General features: G+C 36.0%; 1 protein-coding gene across 8 annotated transcripts; it reads left to right on the forward strand.

The window, feature by feature from the left end:
- Nucleotides 1-24,670, forward strand: LOC113719145 (uncharacterized). 8 transcript variants are annotated; one of them, XR_011824986.1, is made up of 9 exons: nucleotides 1-491; nucleotides 850-1,227; nucleotides 2,441-2,500; nucleotides 2,595-2,992; nucleotides 6,701-8,000; nucleotides 9,948-10,039; nucleotides 10,763-10,892; nucleotides 23,852-23,927; nucleotides 24,094-24,670. XR_011824986.1 is itself a non-coding variant. In XM_027244229.2 (9 exons), the coding sequence occupies exons 1-9, from the start codon at nucleotides 248-250 to the stop codon at nucleotides 19,422-19,424; spliced, it is 3,042 nt and encodes a 1,013-aa protein (XP_027100030.1). In that variant the 5' UTR covers nucleotides 3-247; the 3' UTR covers nucleotides 19,425-19,591. The 8 variants fall into 8 exon arrangements, 7 of the variants coding, with proteins under 7 accessions (XP_027100030.1, XP_027100031.1, XP_027100033.1 ...); XM_027244229.2 differs by lacking the exons at nucleotides 23,852-23,927; nucleotides 24,094-24,670 and adding an exon at nucleotides 18,778-19,591 and having other exon boundaries at nucleotides 3-491; nucleotides 6,701-6,923; nucleotides 7,131-8,000; XM_027244230.2 differs by lacking the exons at nucleotides 23,852-23,927; nucleotides 24,094-24,670 and adding an exon at nucleotides 18,778-19,591 and having other exon boundaries at nucleotides 3-491; nucleotides 6,701-6,923; nucleotides 7,137-8,000.
- Nucleotides 24,671-25,813: the final 1,143 nt, after the last annotated feature.

Here is a 25,813-nt window from a genome sequence, read left to right on the forward strand (position 1 = left end):
CCGCGAGTTCTTTTATCAGTCGCCAAAACTCATCGCCCAATTGATACAGCACAATCTTTAAAATTAGTGGACAGGTTATTGAAGTTTGGATTTAATTACCAACTCTTAAAACCGGGGGTTATTGGATTTTGGATCTAATTGCCAGCCCTAATTATCTTTTTTTGGTTGAGTAGTTACAAAAAGTGTGGAGATCGGAGTGTAGAGTAGAGTGGAACTGGAAGTGCAGTGTAGAGTCCTCCGAAGAGTGATGGGAAATTCAGAGAAACCCTTTCCATTAAGGCTGATCCCCATTCGTAATAGTAATACGCAATCTCTCTTCTACTTGCTGCTGTTCCTACTGGTGCTAGGTCATTCTATCCAGAGCGTCGATTCAGGAGCGTCGGACGGCAGCAGCAGAAGAAAAGGAGTGGAATGGCAAATTCTCACCAAACTCAACTACTCCTCAGAAATCCGTCGCCATCCCAATCTCCTTCTCATGATCACCCTACCATGTAAGCTACGCCACCCGCCATCCTCTTTTCCTTCTCCCTCTCACACACACACACACACACATTTGATCAGATCAGATGATTGAAAATGAGAACATTTTCTCCTATGAAAGCCAGAGAGGAGGAGTTGTCTATCAAAGAGCAAAGTCACTATCGTTTTGTTTTGTTCTCTTGTTATACTGATCTCAGGATGATGATGATGGATTGGCAATAATCTTTGAGATTAAAAGAGAAAAAAAAAAGTACATATTCATGTTTCTTAATTAATTATTAATTGTCTGATGAGGTAACTTTTTCCTCCCTTCTGGCGCCGCCCCCCCCCCCCCCCACCACAAACAAAACCCCCAACATTAAAAAAAAGGGTGTGGAGAGTCGCGGTCCCTTGAGAAGCAGTTAGCAAATGCTGTCACAACTCAGCAAGAGAGATTCGGTTCCCTAAAGCTGATGTTATTGTACAGAAATACTGAGAGAATGCTGGCAAATGCACTTGGCGTCTCCGAGTCTGGCGATGCAGTAACTATTATCTACTTCCACCATTCCTTGTCTTACAAGTACCGCGGAACACTTCGAGTGCAAAACATCCTATCTTCTGTTCATCATGTCATGTCTCTCTTGCCTGAACACCTTCCCTTAAGACTCTTACGCACATCACACGAGTTGAGGAATTTCCTTGATTCAACTGACAACACTTTGCTTCTTCTGGATTTTTGCGGATGGACTCCCGGGCTGCTTGCTAGGGGTAAAGCACGACTTCAAGTCTCATTTCCTATGATTTACTTGCTTATGTGCTTCTGCAATGTCGCATGTTTTAGCCCTTGCCTTGTGTAGAAGAAAATGGTTTCCTCTTAAAGCTTCCAAATAAATAATTGATGACCAAGGATAAAGATTTGCAAAAATGATTGAGGCACTTCCCTTGAATATTTTGAAGTCTTGAACTTCAATCTTAATTAGCCCTTGCATTCCAATCTTCTTATGGAGCGAGTGGAACATTTATCTCTCTATGACAACTAGTATTACTAATATTTTTGTCATTCGGCAGAAGTTATCCTTCCAACAGTTATCGCTTCTGTTTTAGCATGCTTAGTAGCGCACTACTGCTTGCAAAAGAACATTTAATGATTGCTTTTCCTCCATTAGCTGGTGCGCTTTTGTGAAAGGTGATTGTCCCCTTGCATGCCTGTGTGGTCATCATGAGCAATAAAATTATGAACTTTTTCTGGACACTCTGTTTTAAGGATGAAAAATGGGTGAGAGCATAAGATAGTCTTTCCAAGGGGAGCAATTGAAGTAATTGTTACTTTCAGAAATGGAATTGAGATGCTTCATGTAACTCAAATATTATTAGGCACAGTGGAAATGTCTGCATTACTTGTCTGAGAATTTTGCTCAATAAGCTAGTGGTTGAGATTTGCACGATTCAGATAGACATGCTTCAGTAAAACGAATGTTGGATTATATTAAATTTCTGGTGGGCTTCAATATAATTAACTATTGTCTATCTGTCTACTCTTTTGTTAGGTGTATTGACTACAATCTTTGCCCCATTGGTGGAGCATTAATCATTCTGGATTTTGGTTCTAGTGTAGTGAAAAATGGTCTTCATAATTTTAAAATGCCACAATTCTAATGGCCTTTGTGAAATTTAATCATAAGCCGTATTATAGAAGAGGTGTAGGCAATGCAGGCATTGTCTTTTTCTCCATTGCTATAGGCTTAATGTACATCTACCATAGTGGTGGTGTAACAATAAACTTTCAGACAGCTGGTTAGCCTTGATCATACATCATTAATCATGCTGGAAGTCAATTTTGCATGGTTTATATTTCTTGGATTGTCAGTCACATTTTCTTGTTTGTAGATGATGAACCTTCTCTACTTTCAAAGTTGCAAAATGCGAGCAAGCGTTTCCTTACAGTGACACCGGTGATAATTTTTTCTTAATTTTCGAAAAGGTTTGAGTGAAGAGACCAACGGAACACTTGTGCAGGAGGAGAAGCAGCCGAAGGTGGATGGTATTTCCTTGCTCACCATTATCATGTTGATGATTTGACCCAAAATAACTGATGGATTGATTGCAATTTGTTATTCGTAATGTTGGTTCAACAGGCATTCAAGGCCCCAAAATGAGTTGCAGTGCTGATAAGGGGCTTAATCAATTTCCTTGGCTTACTAAGCTTACCTTGGGGAATGATGGCAATTTGTCAGAGGCAGATAAGATTACGCATACAGATGGTTTTTCATGTACAGTTGATGAACTTCAGCTTCTTAAATCTTTCTTGCCAAAGTTAATGAAGTTTGCAAGGGATTTCTTCCTTCCTCCTGAAAGGCTAGGATTTGGATTGGTTTCTGAGAAATCATTGCTTTCTGAGCTAGATATTGAGGCTTCTGCTGCTCCCTGGTTGATGAAACTATATTCTGCTGGTTGCCCAACTTGTTCAAAGGTTCTTACGGAAGGTGATGATCTCAAAGCCATATTACAGACTCAAAAGTCTGTTGTCACAGAGGCAAGCTGGCATAGTATTTTTCTATTTACTTCTCATATGTGATAATTCTTTGCTTTGGTTATGTTTCACTGATCCCGTTGAAATTCGCCTTTGAAGATATAGAAGAAAACTATGAGTTAAGCAGACTATCGAATTTGTTTTAGTTTAATGTGTAAATAATTTCTGCAGACTATAATTGGACGTAGTCTTGGCTGTCCTGCTCACACATTCATATCGAGATATATTAGGTGCTTGCTCTGGCTTTTAGTGCAGCATATGGTTATCCTTCTTGATTATTAGTTAGTAATCCTACTGATTTCTGTCATGGTTTGTGCTTTAGGTTCTAAAATGGCACTTAATGGTTTGAAAATTATTATTTGATTCTGTTGTTTGAAACTTAATGTTTTTCCCAAATGTGGATCCTGCTGAGATATATTTTTTGGTGTTTGATAGAATCAATAATCATGAATTCTTTAGAATGTTATACTTGTTCAGTTTGGTCTCTAATTAATTTTCCATGCAAGACTATTCATTTGCGAGTTTCTAAATTCCTACAAATCATGTCTTAGCATTTAATTTATACACTTGTTTTGAATGGGTCTCTACTTAATTTTCCATGCAAGACTACTCATTTGTGAGTTTCTAAATTCCTACAAATCATGTCTTCACATTTAATTTATTCACTTGTTTGGAATGGGTATTAGGTAAATTAAGTAGGCTCCCTTTAAAGTATCTTTTTTCCCCTGACATGCAATGAAAAGAAAATATTAGAATAGTTACGAGGATTTCGTTAATCACATTGCACCATGGGCCTCCTTTGCTTTATGTATTGTTTAAATCGAAGAAATCTTCTCATTGTGTTGGACATGTGATTATGTTGAAGGAGACTTCTTTTAGTGCTCTCTCTCTCTCTCCCTCCCTCTCCAGAAAGGGAGGGGGGAACTTCTCTGAATTAGTTTAGTTGATATGTTTGTTATAATAATGACGGGTGATGACACACCACTTGGTCTGCTATCTTTGTATGCTCTCATCTCTCCTGCTTATATACTGCTTATATAGCCTTTATTTGGTGATGCATTTTATAAAAAACATAAGAAGAACTAAGATTGATTGCATGGCAGATTTTCGAAATTCAGTTAGGTTTACAAGCAGGCCGTTCACATGCTATTAGTTTGAATCCTCTTTTCTGTTTGAATGTAGTTTTGTGGCTTAACTTGGTTGTCTGTGTAATTATCCATAAGATGTTGATGCAGTGATGTGCTTTGTATAAGCTTAGGTACTTGTTGATTTGTAACAGATCTGAAAGTATGTTTCTCTCTGATTGTGTTGGTGTTGAGTTGTGCAGAGTATTTAGGTATTTTTAAATTACTTAGCCAGGAATTTTATTTCCTCCTGAAATTCAAAGTTAAAGGATTTCTCAAGTAAATGTTTATGCACTTCTTTCTTCCACTGTGGATAAGGACAGTTAATTTATGCAATGATTTAGGGGCTTACAAGTTTCCTTTGTGTTGCAAGCAACTTAGCTTTGAGGGTTCCATATTTTGTGAAGCCATGGAGATATTAATTGAACCTTCTTTATCTTGTCATAATTTTCTGATTGTTACTTTCTCCATTTAGCTCTCTGGGTGAGTTTCTCCCTGCCATGGTATTCCAATTAAGATAGCTTAAGTCACAACCTGTTAATCCTTAGAGTCCTGGCAAATCTAAATGAAGAAACACTTATTGTTTTTGTCCCTGTTACATGTTATTAAATAATGATAATTCTTAGTTGATGCATATATTTTACTCAGTTGAATTCCTTTAATCCTCCATTTTTGAATTTTCAGTCCTAAAAACAGTCCTATGATGCTCCTAAGATGCCTCATTCTTTTTCTTCTTACTCTTGCCATTTTTTTAAACTCATGCTTGGGTTGTAACATAACACTTTGAATGTCAGAATGTTGATTACTTTTAGATCAATCTTTTTGGCAAGGTTTTGACAAGTAATGAAGCTCAATTTCATCAGTCCTTGGAAAACAATGCAATTCTGGTTGGTTATGCTTTTTTAGGCTTTTGTAACTGGAAAGAATAAAATCTTTTGCTGCTCACTTCTTTAGCAAGGGTTCAGAAGTTACAAATCTAGAATAAATCACATCCTTAAATTAAGCTATCTAGGTTCTACAAAACACTCGGAGCATAGATGTTAATCATGCCCATCTTGTTACAGATATAACCAATCCTTGAACCACTCAATGCTTCAGCTAAAAAGTCAGCTAACTGCTCTCCAGTTTTCGCGTGACTAGTTGAAATTATGGCTTTGTTTTGATGGTTTGTCTACAAAACACTCTATTCTTAAACCTTTTGATGTTCTCTAACCACCTTATTTATCTCACATACACTCTTTCCAATAAAATGGCAATAATAAAAGTTACATAAAAATAGGCTGAAAAACAAGCATGCCAACAAAGCTCAAGATTTTCCTAATCTTTTTACCAAAAGAAAGGCACTCAACTTCATTGTGATTGGCTCTTCAATGAAAAAATCATTTTGACAATGGGAAGAGCAGCTTGATTATCACACCATAATTTCTTAGGCAGTGAAACTAATATTGCTTGAGAGTCGATATTTACATAAGCTCACAAGTGGATTTGCTACTGCTCTATATTCTGATTCTGCACTGGTTTTAGGTCTTACTTTCCTTTAAACTGAATTACTCCCAACAAAAACATAACACCCGTTGGTGGATCTCCAATCAATCTTAGAATGTGCCCCATTTGTAGCTAAGAGACTCAAAACGAGAGTAATCATGATTACCGTATAGTCTATCATGTCCTGGAGCTCCTTGTGATGACAATAAATTTGCTCTAAAGCTTCCCATTGAGTTGTTTTTGAAGATGAACTGGTACACGATGACAATAGGATATGCAATGTTAGGATGAGTCAGTCTAAGATGGTTTAGTTTCCCAACTATTGTCTGCCATATCTTAGGATTTGAAAGTGTTTTCTCACGTAAGTTACACGTTGGTAATTATTGGTGCACTACAAGATTTAGCACCCAAGTTCCCTGCCACAATCAAAAGGTCAAGAATAGACTTTCTTTGAGATAACAAGGTACCTTTGTACACCTTGTAACCTCAATGCTTTAGAAATACTTTAACATATCCAAGGCCTTTATAATGCCTCTCTATTACTATCATTACCTGCAATGTTATCAGCACAAACAACCAATAAGATAAAAACAGTTTAGATACAGAATGGTTATAAGGGCAAAGAGTGATAGAAAATACTTTTAGATGTATTGGTTTAGGTCATATTGTCTATGATCAACACTCCCACCACCTTGAAAACCATGTCCATCTCAACTACCGTCGCTCTTGCTGTTTCCTTGACCAGCCTCATTGAGTTTTTTTGTCTCACAAGGGCATTTGTAACAATAGGAGGAGATGACTTGGATTCCTCAGGGTCATGCCACAAAAAGAAAAATATAACAGAGAAACACTGAGAGGAGCATATCTTGTTTTATCTTACTCTTATCAAGAGTACAAAAGATCCGTACATATACGTGTGTAGAATAATCTAGATTCTGAAATTTAGCTAATCAATGTACATCCTTAAATCAAGCTATCTAGATGCTATCTAAATCTGTCTTCTATCTAATCCTGCAATTAAGTACTATATATTTACAATACTTTCAATTGCTTGCTTTTTCCTGCTATTCTGGTGATCAAATGTCTTTGTTCTTTTGTGCAGTTGACAGATGACATGTATGATGCATCCACTTTACCTGCGAATAGGGCGTCAATACTTCTTTTCATTGACAGATCATCTGATTCCTTATCTATCAGGAAAGACAGCAAGGAAGCTCTTGATGCTTTCAGACAATTAGCAATGCACCATAACATCTCAAAGCATATGCCTGGAGGAAGCACTATTAAATTGACAAAGTCATCTGATGAAACTGCTCGAGGACATGGTACGTCAGTAGTCCCTAAACTAGAGCGCTTTCCAGCATTTCAGAAGTTAAATGTGAAGGATAAGATGTCTGTAGTGCTTATGAATGATCAGACGCAAATTTCGCTAGAAAAATTTATTTCAGATTTACAGGGTAGTTCCTTGCATGAGATCCTGGAAAATTTGCTCCAGAAAAAGAAAGAATTAAAGTTAAGCTCCCTTGCAAAAGATGCAGGATTTCAACTTTTGTCTGAAGATTTTGAAATTAAAGATGCTGAACCTCTACCTGTCCAGCCAGAATTTCAGCCTAATTTGGAGTTTTCTCAAAAAGATGATATTGAAGATACTTTGGGTCTGGACAGGGACACTAAGCTCCAAAACCATGTTAGTTTCAAACCAGTGACTGATGAAGAATCCAGAATGACTGATGCCACATCTTCTTATCTAGGTCATCAGAGTGATCCCATTGGGAAGAATGAGGAATCATCTGCTGAATACACTCGTATTCATACAACTAAAGGAGTTGGTGATGGTCAAGAGAGGACGCCCGAGGAGGAAAGACTTGCAGGAGTGCATGAGCAGACACGACACAAAGGATTTAGTGGTTCATTTTTCTTTTGTGATGGTCACTCTAGATTGCTTGGAGCACTCACTGCTTCTAGCTTAAAGATTCCATCAGTGGTGATAATCGATCCCATTATGCAGAAACATTTTATCTTACCTGAGACGGCTACTTTGAGTTATTCCTCATTATCTGATTTTCTTGATGGGTTTCTAAATCAAAGTCTTTCTCCATATCGACAATCTGAAACTGTTCTTCAGAGCCCTAGGGAGGCTCCAGTTCCTCCATTTGTCAATCTAGATTTTCATGAGACTGAATCTATTCCTCGAGTTACAGCCCATACATTTTCTGAGCTGGTCCTTGGTAATCAGTCTGATTCTGTGAACGATGGTAATCCTCGGGACAAAGATGCGTTGGTTCTATTAAGCAACAGCTGGTGTGGATTTTGCCAGCGGATGGAAATGGTTGTTCGTGAAGTATTTAGAGCAATTCAAGGTTATGATAGATCAAGTAGCAAGAATTCTTTATTGACAAAAGGTAACAAGTCCAATTACTTGGAGTCAATGGTCTTTTTTGTTACTCAGACATATATGCCTATAAGTACTTTTGCTTTTACCCTGAATGCTTATCGAGGTAGTTTCTGCTACTTTGGAGCATGTTGTAGTGTTAACAGCTTTTTTGAGCAGTTCCATATTTGAATGAAATCCTTGATGTATTAGCAAGTTATATGTGAATGATGTATTAGCAAGTTACAGTGTGGTTAATTTATGCTACCTATATGATGCATTAGCAAGTTATATGGGAATGATACTGCAAGTATGATCTCTAATGTATTCTCTTTCCTGATAATGCTAATCATGCTTTTGATGCAAGAGAATGAAAATGTAATGTGAGTCGCTTGGAGAAGAAAAAGCTAGTTAAACTTAACTACGTTATCTATTTTTGGGTTGTTTAAGCTTATGTAACCTCATGTATGTTGCTTGATTGTTAAAGGGATCGAATTTTTCATGCTGTTTATATGACTGGAAGTTTATTCTTGAGGCTAATTTTTGTACCATAAACCTTAACAGATTTATTCCTCTTTGATTTTGTATGACTTTGCTATGTCAAAATATTTGACTTTACTTCTTTCTTTTTTTCTTTTTAATTCAATTGAATTGGGGTTGGGTCGGCTGGTGCCCCACCCGTTATTTTCTTACTGTTTCAATTTCACACTCCCAACTAGGGGTGCAAATGCTTTGCTCAAGCTCGAGTTCATGAGAAACGGCTATGCGAAATATAGTGAAGGAATTCTATAAGATCTGGATAATTCCACATGAAATTTTGTGCAAAACTATGGTTCTTGCTTTATGATTACATACAGTCTGAAAACGGGTGATGTTGAAATTGAAAAAAGTGAGCAAATGTGATCTTATAGCTTGCGGTCAAATGTGTGGAAACTCAACAAATTTTCTGAGAAATTATTAAGAACAGTTGGGAGGACAATAAATTTGTCCTTTACATTATCGATGACATGGAATGATGCTTTGCACTACCTTATACATGAAGGTTATACAGCTCTTGCTGACTTGATAGTTTGTTAATTTTGTTACATGAGATGTAGCACACTCTTTATGTAGCATTTTTATACCTGGATGCTGCTCAATTTGGTAGCATGTTGAACTAATGTGCCTTGCATGTGTTACATTACATGTTTACATATTTGTGTAACACATGTTTTTGTAAAATATTACTCATCCAACAACCATAATTTAATTCATGCAAAACATTGGATGATTCTACACATTAGTAGCAGTAAGGAAACTACAACATTTGATGTAAAGAGAAGTAATAGATGTTGTTGTTATGCAGGGGAGATAATGTTAATTGAGCACCTCGTTCCAACATTTTGTTTTTGTCACAAATTTGCTTTTTTTTTTCCTTTTAATTTTTAATTTTCTTGTGCTTTGTCAAGTCAAGTGAGAGGATAATATTTCATGCAAATCAGTTGGATGCCAGTTTTTGGAGTGAATGATGGCATATGCTGGGCTATATAGTTCTTAGGACTCTAGCATGGTCTGCAAATTTTTTTTTTTAAATTTTTTATCATGGTCAATAAACTTCTTCATCTGTCTCTTATCTTCAACATCACAGATGCATGCACATCGCAGATTATTAGCAAGAAGGATGCGTTTTCCTTTTCTCTGTGTGTCTCTCCTTTTGTTTTCTCTTCTCTTGGTTGCTTTAACATTGCAGAAAATGACCATGGGGTTTGTTTGGATTGGCTTGATTTCAAATAAAAAAATTTACTTCACAAATTTCAACCACATTTTTATCTTCCCAGCCACCTTTTTATCTCACATACATCACATCACAAAAAGTGCTACAGTAATTATCTCAAATAAATCATGCAAATAAACTCTTATCCAAACAAACTCCATGTCTTTTCAAATAAAAATGATTCTGTTTTGTTTCTACCATTAATATGTGGTCAGATATGTGCAGATAACATTAGGAGTTCCACAAAGGTGCCACTCATTTATTTGATGGATTGCACGCTGAATGACTGCAGCTGGATTTTGAAATCTGTGGTTCAGGTGTGAATTTTGAATACTTATGGTTGATTCTTCATGTACAATAAATTGACCACTATCATGTCTCTACCTCCTTTAGTACGTTACTAGATTTTGCAGTTTTATTACTGTAGTACTATCTTTATTCTGAAAGCTTCCTGAAATGGTGAAAAGAAATGAGGTCAGGTTAATGACTATATAGGGTCCAGGCCTCTGTGTGTTACTTAATTCTTCTACTGATTTCTCCAGCAATTTAGAGTTTGTAAAAAACTAAATGGAAGCTAGAGACAAACAATATCAGTTAGTTATTTTTTTTTGGCTGGAGCAAACCATTATTTTGTAAAAACTAAATGGAAGCTAGAGACAAACAATATCAGTTAGTTTTTTTTTTTTTGGCTGGAGCAAACCATTATTTTGTTATATTATATAGCAATTAAATAGATTTCTTCATTAAGGACAGGGAAATGGCCAATAAATAGCGTTTTGAACATAGATCACGGAGAAGAGTACTTTGGCATGAGTTTTTTTAGTTTGATGTCAAGATTACTGTGTTAAAGTATCAAGGAAATAACTAAACCTTGTGGTATTTCTGAGCACAAGATGCTTTCTTGTCTGTCAAAAGATTCGACCAAATTTCTGTCCCTCTTTCTTACAATTTATGTATTGATCAAATGTAAATAATTCTTCTTTGTCCTATAAATGTTTAAAGATGAGCTACTAATTCTGTATTCTGGTCCTAATTTGCAGAGGGAAATTTATCCATCTCTGTTACTATTTCCAGCTGGCAGGAAGGATGTGATTAGTTACGAAGGAGATGTAGCAGTTTATGATGTCATAAGATTTTTGTCTGATCATGGAACTCTGGTCAATGAGAAAGGTAAATTGTGCTAGCCTTAGACAGTCATGGTGACTAACCACATTGAAATCTGATGAACGTACTCCTCTTACTTGTAGTACTAGTCATACTAATATCTAGATTTGTGGGATGTTCAAAATATGAAAAACTAAAAGTAAGTGGGAAAATCATTTTGGGAAGTCGTGGAAGTCATCCAATAGAATTTTCTAGAAAATTATTACGATGACAAGTTGCTAGTAAACCTGGATTGCTCTAAAATGGCAAGTACTTGAGGAAAATTTGTTTCGTGATCAATAGGTTCTTATAAGAACTACTCGGGAGCCATTTTAAATTACAAAGTTTTGAATTATAGATGCTTCCACAAAATTACAGGTATTAAGTTCCTGTAACTATTTAGTTGAGTTACAATAACAATATCACCCAGGTGATGGTGATTAAAGTAGAAAATGTTACATCTACTAGATTGGAAAGTGTGGTGCATAAAGCTTTCAAGCTTGGATAGACAGGTAAAACCATAGTTGAAGGAGCAAATGAATTTCTGTCTGTTCGGGCTTGAGACAAGTTTGCCCTACTTGTAGCGAGGAGAATTCCTGTTTATATTTTTCTGGAAGGGTGGATGGGGGCCTGGTGGGGGAGGGAGTGGAAACAAGCTATTATCTTGTTGGCAATGTGTTTAAATTGAGCTATTTTATATGATTTTTTCTGGTAGAAAAGTAGTTTCGTTTCTCTTCTTTTTAATTATTTAGTCATTTTAGTAAGTATTCATTGTTGGGTTGCTTGGGGATAGAATTTGTAACTTTGGTGTATTTGTGATACGAGTTTAGGCTTTGTTTAATAGATGTAGCAGGAAATCGGGATATGATAAGGGAAACATAGGAATCGCATTTAGGATTTAGTATGTAATGTCTTAATCTCCAGTTTACTGGAAGAATTATGATTAGAATCATCCTAGTCATAAAAGTAACCTTGATAGTTCATCCCTTTTGGATTTCTGTCTTGTAAAGCATAATGCATTGAGTTGATATGGACATGTTAGGTTTTCAACTCTCTATTAAATAATGTCTATACTAAATTAAAAGCACCAATATGATTTGGTGATTTAATTTTTCTTTCCTAAAATGTCCTTATTAGTAATATTAATGATTTTTAATCTATTTCCAAACATAAATGTAATTCTAAGGATTACTGGGGCCTTTTACGTACTATCAACCTTTAGGTTTTGTTTTAGAAGTAGAATCCCTTATGGAATAGAAATTGATTTGGAAAGGTAATAGGTTATAGTTTAATTTATTTGAAAAAATTTTCCGTTAAAATTTGATGACGGGGCATTAGTTATGCCATAATCTTAAAAATCTTGACTAACTTCTTGTATGTCAGTTTTCTTGTACTTATATTAATTTCAGCCAAGTTGATTAGAAACTTTTATAAATTCAATGGCTCATTACATACCGTACATTAAACAAGGTGCATATCACTATATTAGTGGATGCATATTCGAGGGCATAAGATAGTTATACAAAGAACGTAGACATGGCTGAATTTAGTTCAAGCCCCTCAGAATCATATTTTGTTTTTCTTTTCCGTGATATTACTGATTTCCAAAGGTGCACATTGCTGACGTATACCTAATTCTATATTAAAATTAACAGAATAAGTGACCCATTAATGACTACATTATATTCCCAAGGTCCTTTTCTATTTTTTTTTTTTGCGCTTATTCATATAATATCAGACTTTAAATTTTCATCGAGGAAATTGAACTTGCTGGTGTAAATTTTCATCTTGTCTTAAAATTAGATTGCAGAATTAGTGAAGAACAAGAAAAAAAAAAACTTTAGCTGTGTAATTTAGAAACTAAACATGAATTGGAAAACAAAATTTATGTAATTTAGTTTTACATGGAAGAAATAGGTGCCAATTGTGGAGCAACAAAGAAAAAGAGAAAAAATAAAAAAAATTGACAAAAAAAGACAGATTGAACTAATCACCAATATGATTTGGTAATTTAGTGATTTAGGTTTTTTTTTTTTCCAACAATTCCCTTGCCATATACTCTTAATTGCGATTAATTACGATGTGATATCTTGTAATATCGACTTTGATGTTTTAGTTAGGAATAAAATTCTATTAAAGTAAGCTCACTCCAATAGAATTTGGTTTAGAAAGGAAATATGCAATTGTGACAGAAAATCAATTTATTGTAAACAGCTAGATTCCTTTGAATTTCTATAAGATGAATTGGAAAGAAATCTAATCTTTCACGAAATAAGTTTAACTCCCTTGAAATACACAAAGGGAGCGCATATTTGGAATGATTTCTTCGGGCTTTTCCCGCAAGGTAATACCAACTTTGCAATAGATTTGCTCCAAAAAAATACTTTGAGATATATTTCAGAAATATAATTTTATTAAAACATTTTTATACAAAAAATTGATGTGGAATAAATTTCAAATGTAATGACTTTTGAAAACAAAACAACTACGAAAGTAATTTCTTACTACAAGCTTTAGAAATTAAACAATAATATTTAAAAAGTTTCCTTAAGAACAAGCTAAGCCATTCATATGCACTTGTCCATCATTGATCAAATACTTTATCAAATTATAAGTTTGAAAAAAGTTATTTCTATGATCCATGACACAGGCCACTAGCTATTAATGTAAATCAATAGCAATTATTTAGTAATAGTACAGTCATGACAAAAGAATAATTCGAAAAAAGTATTTAAAAGAAAAAAGACCACTCAGGTTCAAAATAAGAAACTCTTAATTCCTTAATAATCGATACTGAGTTTTTTAAAGATTCTTAAATGAATGAATATTCTTTAGGCTTTGGGAATTAAATATGGTAGTGAAACCTATCAGCAATAAATGCATCAAATAAAAGTACGAAATAGGTATTTAGTAGATTGAAGTTGGTAAGGATGTTGAGCCTAGATTAAATTTGGGTAAAATATCTAGCTGTACTTTTTAAGCAACAAAGAACCCCCCCCAAAAAAAAAAATGCTATAAGAAAGAATATTTCAAGTAGAAATATCTTTTAATCTCTAGGAAAGAATGGTATATGAAGACACTATCTTTTAATATCCTAACTTATAATTTGGTATGACTTATAGCTTGACATCTAAATCTTTAATGTATGACTTTTAACAAAATTGAAGTTTAGTTCTTTTGATTGTTTGGTTTTAACATGCATAGTAGGATTATGAAACAAATATCTAATTAAAAATATAATTACATTTGACAGATATAGGTTACAAAATGAATAACATTGTCCCTCAAAACAAACTGTAGCCTAAATTCTAAAATAAGAATTAAACGAGTAGACTAACATGAGAATATTAATTCTTTACCCGTACACTTATTTGATAGATTGTTAAATCATAATAAAATCTCGATCTTACAAAATTATTTCTGCTAATACTCTTTATCATTTTTAATAATATAAAATCAAGGAGAGACAAGATCCAACTTAATACGTACATAACATTTATAGCATAACCATAACTTTCTTTTGGTTTACTGAAATTTTTCTATAACTCAATTCATGCACAATACCTGCATATATGTTTTCTTTAAAAAATATAGTTAGTTGAGAAAACAAACCAGATTAGCTAATCACACTTCATTTATTTTTGCCTTTTTTGTTATCAAATAGAATTTATAATTCAAGTATCTCTTTTTGCATTTCCTGAGAATTTGTACATATAAAATAGTCTTGCAAATTAATAACTATTAAATTATAAACTTAACCCTAAGCAAGATACCAGGCAACATGCAGAGCACGTTCTCTTATGCTAGTTTTGTTAAGTACACTCAATGATGTATGCTGATTCGTCAATACGTGAATAAGCTACATACTTTTGTTGCTTATCTTTTCCTTTTCTATTATGTTTTTTAACTTCTAGTGCTTGATAGTCAAAAAAACAATTAATGATGCTTTCATCAGTGTCATTTTTGGTACTGAAACTATTGCTTCATCTCACAAATAGATGAAGCAATCTGACAATCTCATATTTCGATGGCTGCTATCTTTTTAATGTGTAAGGGCTACAGATTTTTCCTCTAATATTCCTGGACTATTAAAATGCCCTTTTATCTGTTTGTTACATGAGAATACAATCTGGAAGATAAATGGACTGTCCTTGTCACAGTAGGACAAACCTCTAGATATCTTCCTTCATTGAAACATCTTTTGCTTCAAATAATGGCTTTATGAAAATTTCACGGGGGGGCATTTTCTTCAGGTTCAGTGGTACAATCTTTTCTAAAGTTTTTGAACAGCACAGATACGGCAGCGGTTTTGTGACGCTCTGAGAATAAGAGAATATTCACAATCTAGTAGCCTTTGGGCACTTCAATGCCCCTGCCTTTAGTAAAGTTATAGCTTCAAGGGAGGACCACTAATATACCTGATTTGGGGTTAATTTTAGCACAAGGAAAACTGTATAAGTGATACAAGTTACACCTGAATATCTATGGAAATGCAGCTATAAACTAGGATCCTAATCTAATTAATACCTTATATTAGTCTATTACTTTCTTCAACCTGTCATGCTAAATTCCTAATCTAATGCAGATCTCCTTGGGTTTGAGGAAATGTGTTTTAGCATTTCCCAATCAAGAGGTTTTGCAGCCAAGCCATTTAGGGAGTAATTCTATATAATTGAGTATTTAGAAGGATTATTAATCTTAGACAATCGTTTATCTGGGAGGGGTACCATAAGTGGAAGCAGCCAAGAATTAAATTAGAAGCAACATAAATGCAAGTGAGAAGAGAATTGTGAGACACTGCCCAACATGGGAAAATCGTATGGAAAAAGGTTGGTTTATAAGCTTAAGGTCCATGGGCTACTAATAACTTGGATTAACCATTTTGGACTTGTGGTTTTGGTCCAAAAATTATTGGGCTAGCCCAAGAACCCTGGGTGTTACAATTGGCATCATGTGGTCTCTGGATTGTTCAGATTATGATTGGACATGAGGATGCAAAGCCCCTAAGGTGGGTGAAAGTGAGACCCCGACCCACATTTGGAAATTGCATGGAAAGGGAACAGTTTGTATGCTCAAGGGCAATGAGCTACTAATAACTTGGGTCCAAAAGTTACTGGGTCAGGCCAAGAACTTTGGATTGCAAGACCATCAAGTGGCTTGGTAGTTTTTAAAATTTCCTAAATTCTTGAGTTCTAAAATGTCGGTAGAGAACTGAAGTGAATAAAATCTTCTAAATCCGAGAATTAAGATGAACATAATCTTTACAAAACTGTTTGTTGAGAACTGAGATGAATATAATAGTCATCCATGTAAACGCCATAAATGAGTTCCAATATTACGTTTTTGTTTCCCAAATTATCCATATCTGTGTCATCAGCAAAAGTTTTCCCTACTTCCGGTTTGATTGCAGAATTTCAAATTCCATCTTGAATCCTGTAACCAACTTCGAAATTTTCCTATTTCATGCGTTGATGAAGCTTGCTATAGCCAGTCTTGCTGTCTCTTGACTTCTTCCATTACTAACTGCCACATCACTGGTTGGCATTGGCTTTGATACAAACAGACACTGGCAGAAGCCCGAGATAAAGTTACTTTGATTCATGATCAAAGTTATGGTTATTGGGGGAAACCAGCTAATGTAGAAAACATTCTTATTAGTTCCACTTGAAGAAATCAAGCTAAACGATGATATTTCGTACATATCAAAATGGTGTTAGAATACAAGCTAAAGCTGCATATTTGAAGAAATCCAGCTACAAAATGAAGTCTAATTTAGTTCAAATATCATCCTAACCCTTATGGTCCTAATCTAATACCTTCCCTGTGCTTGTATTCTTATCCTTAATATCTGATTGACTTTATTCTACATCATTTAGCTTTAGCCTTTTAACTGCTAATAATATTACAAGAAGGTGCTGAGCACCCGGACATATATGAAGGGATTTGAGAGAATTTCAGTTTGGGGCTCCTTCCCGGTGCACAAAGCGAGGAGGATTGCCTAGGGATTCAATCAGCCAGACAATTCTGAAGTCATTTAGAACTTTTTGCCTACTTTTCCACTTCTCATTCGCCTATTTTACCTCATCTGGAAATTCGAAAAGGAAGAAAATCTGCTCTCTTTCAGTCACGATCTTTTCTGGAAATCATGCAAGAGATGGTTTTTCACCAAATAACTAGGCAAACATTCTGCAGTATCCTCCTGTGCTGTGACTGATGTCATTTATAGTGAGGTGTACGTTGTATTTTGCACTGGTTGATATTTATTTACTGTAAGTTATTTGCTTGGTTAGATTAGATTGGCCACTTAATTGTAAGACCAACACTGTTCTAATTATTTGACTAAAAGCATCCTAACCATGCTAGTTACTCCTCCAAGAACGCTCTAGGTAATCAAATTGAACAAGAAACACCCAATGGGCTTGTAGTTAGATTTCATTTATGATCAAAAGACCTGAACATTCCGCGTCAATTGTCAAGATGGATGTAAAACTGGGACAACAAAAAAAATAGATCTGTTCTATGTGGGAAGGTAGCACAGCAGGGGAGAATGTAAAAGGTTACTGGAATTGTTCCGCTCTCGGTCCCCTTCCCTACTGAAAAGAACTCTATATGGATCCACTAGTAGGATTAATATAAAACTATAGAGCTGGTAACCAAAGGTCCTGTCCTGGACAATTTTTCCTTTAGTTCAAGCATAGCATAGTGTCTGCAACTACAAATAATGAGCTGAACTCAAATGGGAGACAACCAAAATGAAAAATAAGTTGGTTTTCTGGGAAGAATCTATGAAGATATCAAACAAGAGTAATTACTCTTTGAATGAAAAGTGGTGCTTTTGAAGATTAAAAAAAAAAAAGGCTGGGGCAGCGGACAAGGGCCAAGTTTTAGGTTTGGTGTGTTTTTCTAATTATGCTTACACTGGGTTCTGTGTATGTGCTCCCTTCAGGGTTTGGCGAAACCAAGCCCCTTAGGATTTCACCAAACCACATTCAATTCAATCTTTGGTTATACTTCATTTTAATCCCTTTGCTGGAACTAATACAATGGCAAAAGAGTTCTTAGTATCTTTGGAGAAAAATTGGAAGCATAAGAAGATAATACGAGAGTGAGATGTCAGTGAACACAGATCATATGCATCCCATGCTCAGGTCTACCACACACCTATGGCATGGACACACTTTTATTAGGGTTTCGCTTGTAGTCATGCTAAATCTTAGGAACCACATCCTTCATCTTACCTTCTTCTTCCTCGTTATCTCTTAACCATCTTCATTTTCCTTGAGATCTCCACAGATAAGAATGAGCAGGACAAATTGCATGCATGACAGACCTAAATTCTATGCAAGTTGTCTACCCTTCTTCCTGCTTGCTCCTGCTACATTCTCTTTCACAGCACATACTCGAACATGTGAAAACCAAACTGATGGACGGATCAGAACACATGTAAACATGCCCATACAGTCAAAAATGGTCAAGCCATGGAAGGACACATGAGCAGTAAATATTTGGATACATGTATATTCACTTGAATCACATATGAACACATGGAATTTCAGAATAGTTTTAGTGCTATTAGCCAAATCAAAGATTTGGATGGTGTTCGTAACAAACCTAGGGAGTGGATTCTTTGTGTGTTGATTGAGTAAGGCCATGAATTTCTGGAAGAGCTTGTGGATCCATTTGTATACTCCTTGATTTGGGTGGTTTGGCTGGATTTGTAGTCTTGGGGCTAGACACCAATTTAGTAGTTTGATAACGACGAATGAGAACTCTAATTGTTAGGTGATGCCAGCTATTGGAGCCCAAAAAGCTAGTAATTAACTGAAATTAAGTATCTAAATCATGATGCTTAATTATGGGTATTTGTTTTGTAATTTGTCCTTGTAGCATTCAACCTTTTTTCTTTTTTTAGATATTTCATGGGGTGAGATCAAAGAAGGTGGAGGTTTTTCTATAACTGCTCCTCTGTCCCAGAGCACATACTATGAAGTTTTCCTGGAGGACCAGAAGAGAGAAGTTGCAGCTACTCAATTCAGAGTTCAATCTTGGAGCAGCTCACATGAATCAACCCCTTTAGTAGTTCCTGGATGCATTTTAACTGCAACAGACAAGCTCCTGAATGTACAGCCCTTTGATGAATCCAAAATTCTTATCGTGAAAGTGAATCAAGCCACAGGATTTGAAGGTTTGATTGTTAACAAACATATCAATTGGGAGTCACTTGAAGAACTTGAAGAAGGTCTACAAAAGCTAAAGGGTGCTCCTCTTTCTTATGGTGGTCCTGTTATGAAACAAGGAATGCCCCTTGTTGCTTTAGCACAGAAATTTGTGGATGATAAGCACCCAGAAGTGCTACCGGATGTGTATTTTCTTGATCAATGGGCAACACTTCGACTAATGGATGAACTGAAGTTGGGGAATAAATCCGTTCGTGGTCACTGGTTTTTCTTGGGGTTTTCAAGCTGGGGTTGGGAACAGTTGTTTCACGAGATTGCTGAGGGAGCTTGGCATGTTAGTAAAGGAAATGTTGAACATTTAGATTGGCCTGAGATCTTCTAGTACACTGTAATATTGTTGTGATATAGTGGAGATATGGGGTACGTACGTTAGTAAAAAATTTGGCAAACAGTTGAGGAATTCAAATAGGACCCATTAAGATCAAGGAATATAACTTGTAAAATTGTTTTATAATGAGGGTAAGGCATTGTTTTTTTACTTGTTGAGAAGACCACCTGTTTCCATCAACCTTTAACTGGATCTCCCCTTTGCCCCTTAAGCTTCTTTGCCAGTTGCATTTCGTGTCTTTTATCACTATATTCCTTCCTCTTCTCGTCCGTTTCTTTCATCTTTAGTCCTTAATTCTTTCTTGATGCAAATCAGACCCTCCCCGTGAGTTTTCCGCAAATTTACTGAGGTCATTAAAAGGAATTCTGCCATGAAATCAGCAGCAGGTGTGATGTTCAGGTGATAGCTCTAACGAGCGTTCATCTATTTCATGATTCATCAGAACTGGGTTAGGTTTGCATAACTGGACTAAAATTTCTTTGTTCCCATGACGTTTTGGCCGGGAAGAGCTAAGATGTAGCTTTTTTATTTTCTCCACGCATTCTTCTTTGTAAGATCTTGGATGTTAATAATGTTAATCATGGAGTTTCCTTTTCTTTTATGAGCAGCAAAAATAATGACAACAACAAAACACACGCGCACGCACTATTTACTTTATTGATCTTGTAGGAAGAATAGATAAGGGGAATTCTGGATTTGTTCCAAAAGGATTTAAAATTGATCCTTCATATGAACTTCTTTGCTTCCTTCTCCAAAATGTCCAAACATTTTTGATAATAAGGATGGAGTGCTTGTTTTGGAATCTATGGTTCCTGAGAGATCCAAGAAGAAGGAATTTGATATCCATCAAAACTGCTTGTTTCTGACATAAAGTTGTCAGTGTTAGGGTTATGTGGTTCAAGATCTAAGACAAATCTGGGGCAACTCCCCTTGGCTTATCTTTGAGGATTTTAATGCAATAAGGACCAGCACTGAAGGAATTGGCAGCTCAGACTTTGACCTTGGGGCCATGGAAGATTTCAATAATTGTCTGGATGCACTAGATGTAATTGAATATCCTAGCAAGGGGTGCCTTTTCACTTGGTGTAACAAGAGGGAAGTGGAAGACAAAATATACAGTAGAATTGATTGGATTTTCACAAATGAGGCGTGGTTTTCTTACTTTCCTGTCACAGAGGTGGAAATTTTGGGGCCTGGAATTTCTGATCACTCCTCCATTTCTGTTGAAATTTGTGAGAATGTGTCTTTTGGACCCAACATATTTCAGAAGTTCTGGATGAAACATAGGGATTTTCAAAGTATTTTATTAGAGAGATAGACTAACATTTCGCATGGTAATCCTGTGATTTCTCTATCCCACAAACTCAAGGACCTAAAGAACGGTTTGAAGGAGTTAAATAATAGGTTTTTCAGCAATATTAGTGGCAGAGTTGTGCAAAAAAGGATCAGTTGGTTCAGCTTATGATGCAGTCTAGGCCTTTTGACTCTGAGCTAATCACACTGGAAAGAACTCTTATCAAAGAATATGCTGAACTATTACAAGCAGAGGAGACCTTATACAAAGCAAAACCCAGAGTGCTGTGGTTAAACAAGGGAGAAAAAAACACCTCCTTTTTCATAGAAAGATGAAAGCATATATAGCGAGGAACAGGATATTGGCAGTATCTGATGATGAGGATGTAAAGATCACAGACTATGCTGAAGTGGAGGAGTTGGCTATTGGATTTTATCAAAAGCTTTTTTCTCTGGATTATCTCTGGGATGCCGACTATGAAAATAGAATGCGGCAATTTATTAATCCTGTACTTAGCAGTGAGCAATGTGTATACTTAACTGCTAGAGTTACTCCTGAAGAAATCAAAAGAGTCATGTTTCAAACTTTCAATTGAAGGATGGCAAAGCACCTGGACCTGATGGATATCTGGCTGAATTCTTCAAATTGAATTGGAATGTAGCTGGAAATGATGTGATCGATGCTATTCAATACTGTTTTACAAATTGTTTCATGGATTATCCGCTTAATAGTACTGTCCTCACGTTGGTGCCAAAAGTAGAAAATGCTATGCACATGAAGAACTTTAGGCCCATAGCGTGCTGCAATACACTTTATAAGTGCTATTCTGTCATCTTGATCAATAGGCTAAAGAAGGTTATTCCTGAAATTATCAGTAACACACAGAGTGCCTTTGTAAAAGGCAAACACATTCTTGATAATGTTCTCTTGATGCATGAGGTGGTGAGGGGTTATCACAGGAAAGATGGATCACCAAGAGCTGTCATAAAGATTGATACTATGAAAGCCTACAACCCCCTTAATTGGGATTTCCTATTTGCTGCTATGAAGCTATTGGGCTTACCTGCTGAATTCGTTGCTTTAGTGGATAATTGTGTGACCATGGTCTCCATTTCGCTTAACCTAAATGGATCAATGGTAGGATACTTCAGAAACGAAAGGGGAGTGAGACAGGGGGATCCTAAATCCCCATATCTGTTTCTAATTGCTATGGAGATATTCACAAAATTGCTGAATTGGAACATTGATAAGAATGGATTCGACTATCACCCAAGTGTCAAGAACTTAAATATCCCATTTATCTTTTGCTGATGACCTTTTTATACTTACTGCTGCTACAAGGAGATCATTTCAGTTGATTCAGAAAACATTGCATGAATTTGGGGAAATGTCCGGCCTCAAGCCAAATCTACACAAGTGTCATATATATATGGCTGGTGTGAATGAGGATATGCAGATCTAAATTTGCAACCTACTGCAGATGCCTTTAGGCTCACTCCCTGTTAGGTATTTGGGCTTGCCATTGATATCTAGACTGAGATTCATGGATAGTCGACCTATTTTCAATAAGACAGAACAAAGAATTCATAGTTGGGCCAGTAAAAAATTTCATATGGAGGCAGATTACAATTGATAAAATCTATATTAAGTGGGATTCAGGTTTTTTGGTCTAGTGCTTTTATTCTGCCCAAATCTGTCATCAAGAAGATTTGTAGTATGCTAACTTCCTTTTTATGGGTTGGTGAGATTAGAACTCATTATTGTGCAAAAGTTAAGTGGACTGATATATGTATGCCTAGGAAGAAGGGAGGGTTGGGGCTGTTTGATTTAGAACTTTGGAAAAATGTCTAATCATGAAGCAAATATGGCATATTTGCTGTAAAAAGGATACCCTTTGGGTTAAATGGGTTCATACCAACAACTTGAAAGGGTGTTCGTTTTGGGCAGCAAAGATTCCTGTTAATAGTTCTTGGGTATAGAGGAAAATATTGTTGTTAAGGGAAGAAGCTCAGCCTTTCGTTAGACATTGATTGGAAATGGTGCTGATACATATTTTTGGTACGATTACTGGCACCCTATGTGTCCTTCATATAAATATTTTTCTAAAAATTTGTTGCTCAACTTTGGACTTACAAAAGCTTCAAGAGTCTCTAGCTGTATTCAAGGGAGTATGTGGAAATGGCCCCAAGGGAGAAGAAGAACGGGGGAGATATGTAAACTAATACGGGAGACCCCGCATTTATTTTTGCCTAATACACATGTTGCTGATGAAGTATACTGGTATGGTAGTGCTTCCGGCCAATTTACAGTCCAGTTAGCAATGTCAAAACTTAAAAGAGTTTGTGGAGCTCCAGTGCCATAGTACAAGCTGGTATGGGGGAAAGGTACTGTACCACGTTATTCTTTCATTGCTTGGATGCTTTGTAGAGGAAGATTACCTACCAGAGACCGTTTAAAAGCCTGGGGAGTGGCTTTGGAGTCCGATCAGTGTGTCCTATGTAATAGTGCTGAGGAGTCCGTGAGGCATATTTTCTTTGATTGAACTCTATCCAACACAGTATGGGAGAAGCTACAGTACTTGTGTGCCATAGTTAAGAGCAGGTTACCTTGGGATGCTGAGTTAAAATGGTATTGTAATCATTGCAACTCAAACTCATTTATTGATCAAATCAGTAGGTTGGTGTTTTCAACTGCAATTTATTAGATATGGTGCGTAAGGAACCAAATCATATTTCAACGAAAATGTTTCTCTGCCGTGACCATTGTATCTATGGTCCTTGAATCAGTTAGGAATGCTGTTGTGAGTTGGAGAGGAGTCCCATTGACCAAAGCCAATTGGGAGCTAAGTATGGAGCTCGGATCATCTCATGTGTGTTTCCAGCAAGATTGAGTTTGTATTACTGTAATAGTGATAGGATTTATGTAAGTAGGAATTGTTTGATTCCTGTGTACTCGCTTATTTCTTGATCAATAAAGATTCATATTTGCCCAAAAAAAAATAAAATGTTAACACCGTGTTTTCAATTGGCACTAGACGATGCTGAGGATTATGCACTTTATATAATTTTATAGCAATTGAACTTAGTTACTAGTAGCTGAAAGTGCTCATTTACCTGCAAAATTCCAGCGTGATCTCCTTCAGCATGGTCTTCGCTTGGAACAGCCCAACTGCCAGGCCAATGGGTCCTTTTGGACCGTAACAGGTTCCACAAAATCCACCCCGCTTTCTCGTGTGCTTTAGTATTTTCATTTCCTCTCTAACATTAAAAGCATCTGATCTCCTCCTTATCGAATCATGCAATCCATTAATCCTTACTTTCAATTCATCGTATTCCCTTTTAACCTTTCTTCTATCCTTGACAAAATCAGATGTCTTCTTGTTCTTAGTTGGATGGCGCCTTGTATTGAAGTAGGATTCTGGGTTCCTAGGCTCGACGTCATGTTTCCTACAGAATGGAACCCACAAGTTGGCAAAGCTAACAGCCTCTGCCATTGCTTCAAAGGTGAGGAGTGCACTGGCATCATCTGAAACATGACAAGCAAGCTTCTCTACAGGATAATCAGCCCCCAGGATCGATAAATGGTATTTGCAGTGACTTGTGGTGGTTCTTTGTCCGGATTGATTGGTAGGTCAGAACGTCCAGTAGGGATTGGATGGCGATGCTAAATCAAATTTATCGCGTAGAACCTCAAGGTCTGTGGAGCGGTTGATAGGGAAAATCTTTGGAATTTGATCCAGAATGCAGGAAGTGAAAACCAAACCTCACATATGACTGAGGGTGTAGCCATAGCCACAGGGCATCCTTGTTTGGATGTCTCGAACTCCAGGCTAGGAAAACCACCAAAACCACTAACTAGAAGTAGATTTCTACGTTCCATTCGCAACTTTTCAGGTTTCAACTATCATTTGAAGAGATACAACTCTAGACATGTTTTTAACGGTTAATAACTGTATTGTATATACAGTTCATGTAATCTGCGGATTCTTCTCCATTTCCTGACATGTCCATGTTTTCCTTGGCGAGATTCACATAACTGCCACTTGCAAGTTTTCCTTGCAATTTCACAGTTTGACTGCTGGATAAGCTACAATTGCCTCGGCCATTATGAACTACCTTCTTAGATGGTTGGTTAGAGTTAGACTAGACAAGCTTTCCATGTTTGTTGAATCATAATATATAATTCAATCAAAATTTTTGAACTTATATCAACGCATGCATGCATGCATGCATGTACTGTCATTATCTAAACTGACAGATGTGTCTTCCTTCCCGTTTAGGGTAGTTCAGTATAACTTAGGAATTTTGAATTACCCATATTCTTGAACTAGCCTTTCTAGAGTTAGTTAACTGAAGACTTTGTTGCCTTTCTCCAATAAAGCTTTGCTTTTATTGGTTGACAATAGGAGAAACAGAAGAACAATAGAGAGATTTGCAGTGCCAACTGATAGATATTTGCTGTGCAAAAAGAAAGAACTTTTCAACACTTAGAGAAGAGATATAAGTAAATAATTGGAGAAGATTTCTCTATGCACTCAATGCTACCCGACATCGAAAGCGGCTATGCTAAATTGTACAGAAATCGATTTTCAAAGAGAGATGGGAAAGGAAACTAAAAATATTTACAAAGTAAATAACAGTGGAAAGGGCAGAACGCATGGTGAGGTAGAGAGACCAAATTGTAGAAGTATCTTTCTTTTGGCCCTGTCTTTACGAGTTTCTAAGATCATTATACAATCTTTTTCTCGTTGAATATTACAGATAGAAATTTTATCTAAACTATTTAGACCAAGAGTTAGGACATTATTTTAATAGGAGCATAAACTAAAAATCAAGTTCTATTTGTCCTTTCACATACCAAGTAATAGCAAATAGATGTTGACATATTTATAAATAAAAAATGATGGAAAAATCTCACTAATAATGATACAAGGCATCAAAGTATAAATTTTTACACCAAAAAAAAAAAAATTTCACTAGTGCTATTACTTGAGTAAAAAGAAAACAATGGTATAAATAGCTAAATTAAAATATGAGATAATTTCAAATTCAGTAAAAAGAAAACAAAGGTGCAATACGAGTGCTCTAAC

Source organism: Coffea arabica, chromosome 11e, assembly GCF_036785885.1.
Source record: "Coffea arabica cultivar ET-39 chromosome 11e, Coffea Arabica ET-39 HiFi, whole genome shotgun sequence".
Taxonomy (NCBI): Eukaryota; Viridiplantae; Streptophyta; class Magnoliopsida; order Gentianales; family Rubiaceae; genus Coffea; species Coffea arabica.

Bases quoted from the DNA above. Each gene is read 5' to 3' on its own strand.
- LOC113719145 (XM_027244227.2), top strand. From the start codon at position 248: ATGGGAAATTCAGAGAAACCCTTTCCATTAAGGCTGATCCCCATTCGT. The intron at 492-849 runs GTAAGCTACGCC...ATTAAAAAAAAG, and splicing joins TCTCATGATCACCCTACCAT to GGTGTGGAGAGTCGCGGTCC. The intron at 1,228-2,440 runs GTAAAGCACGAC...ATTTTCGAAAAG, and splicing joins TCCCGGGCTGCTTGCTAGGG to GTTTGAGTGAAGAGACCAAC.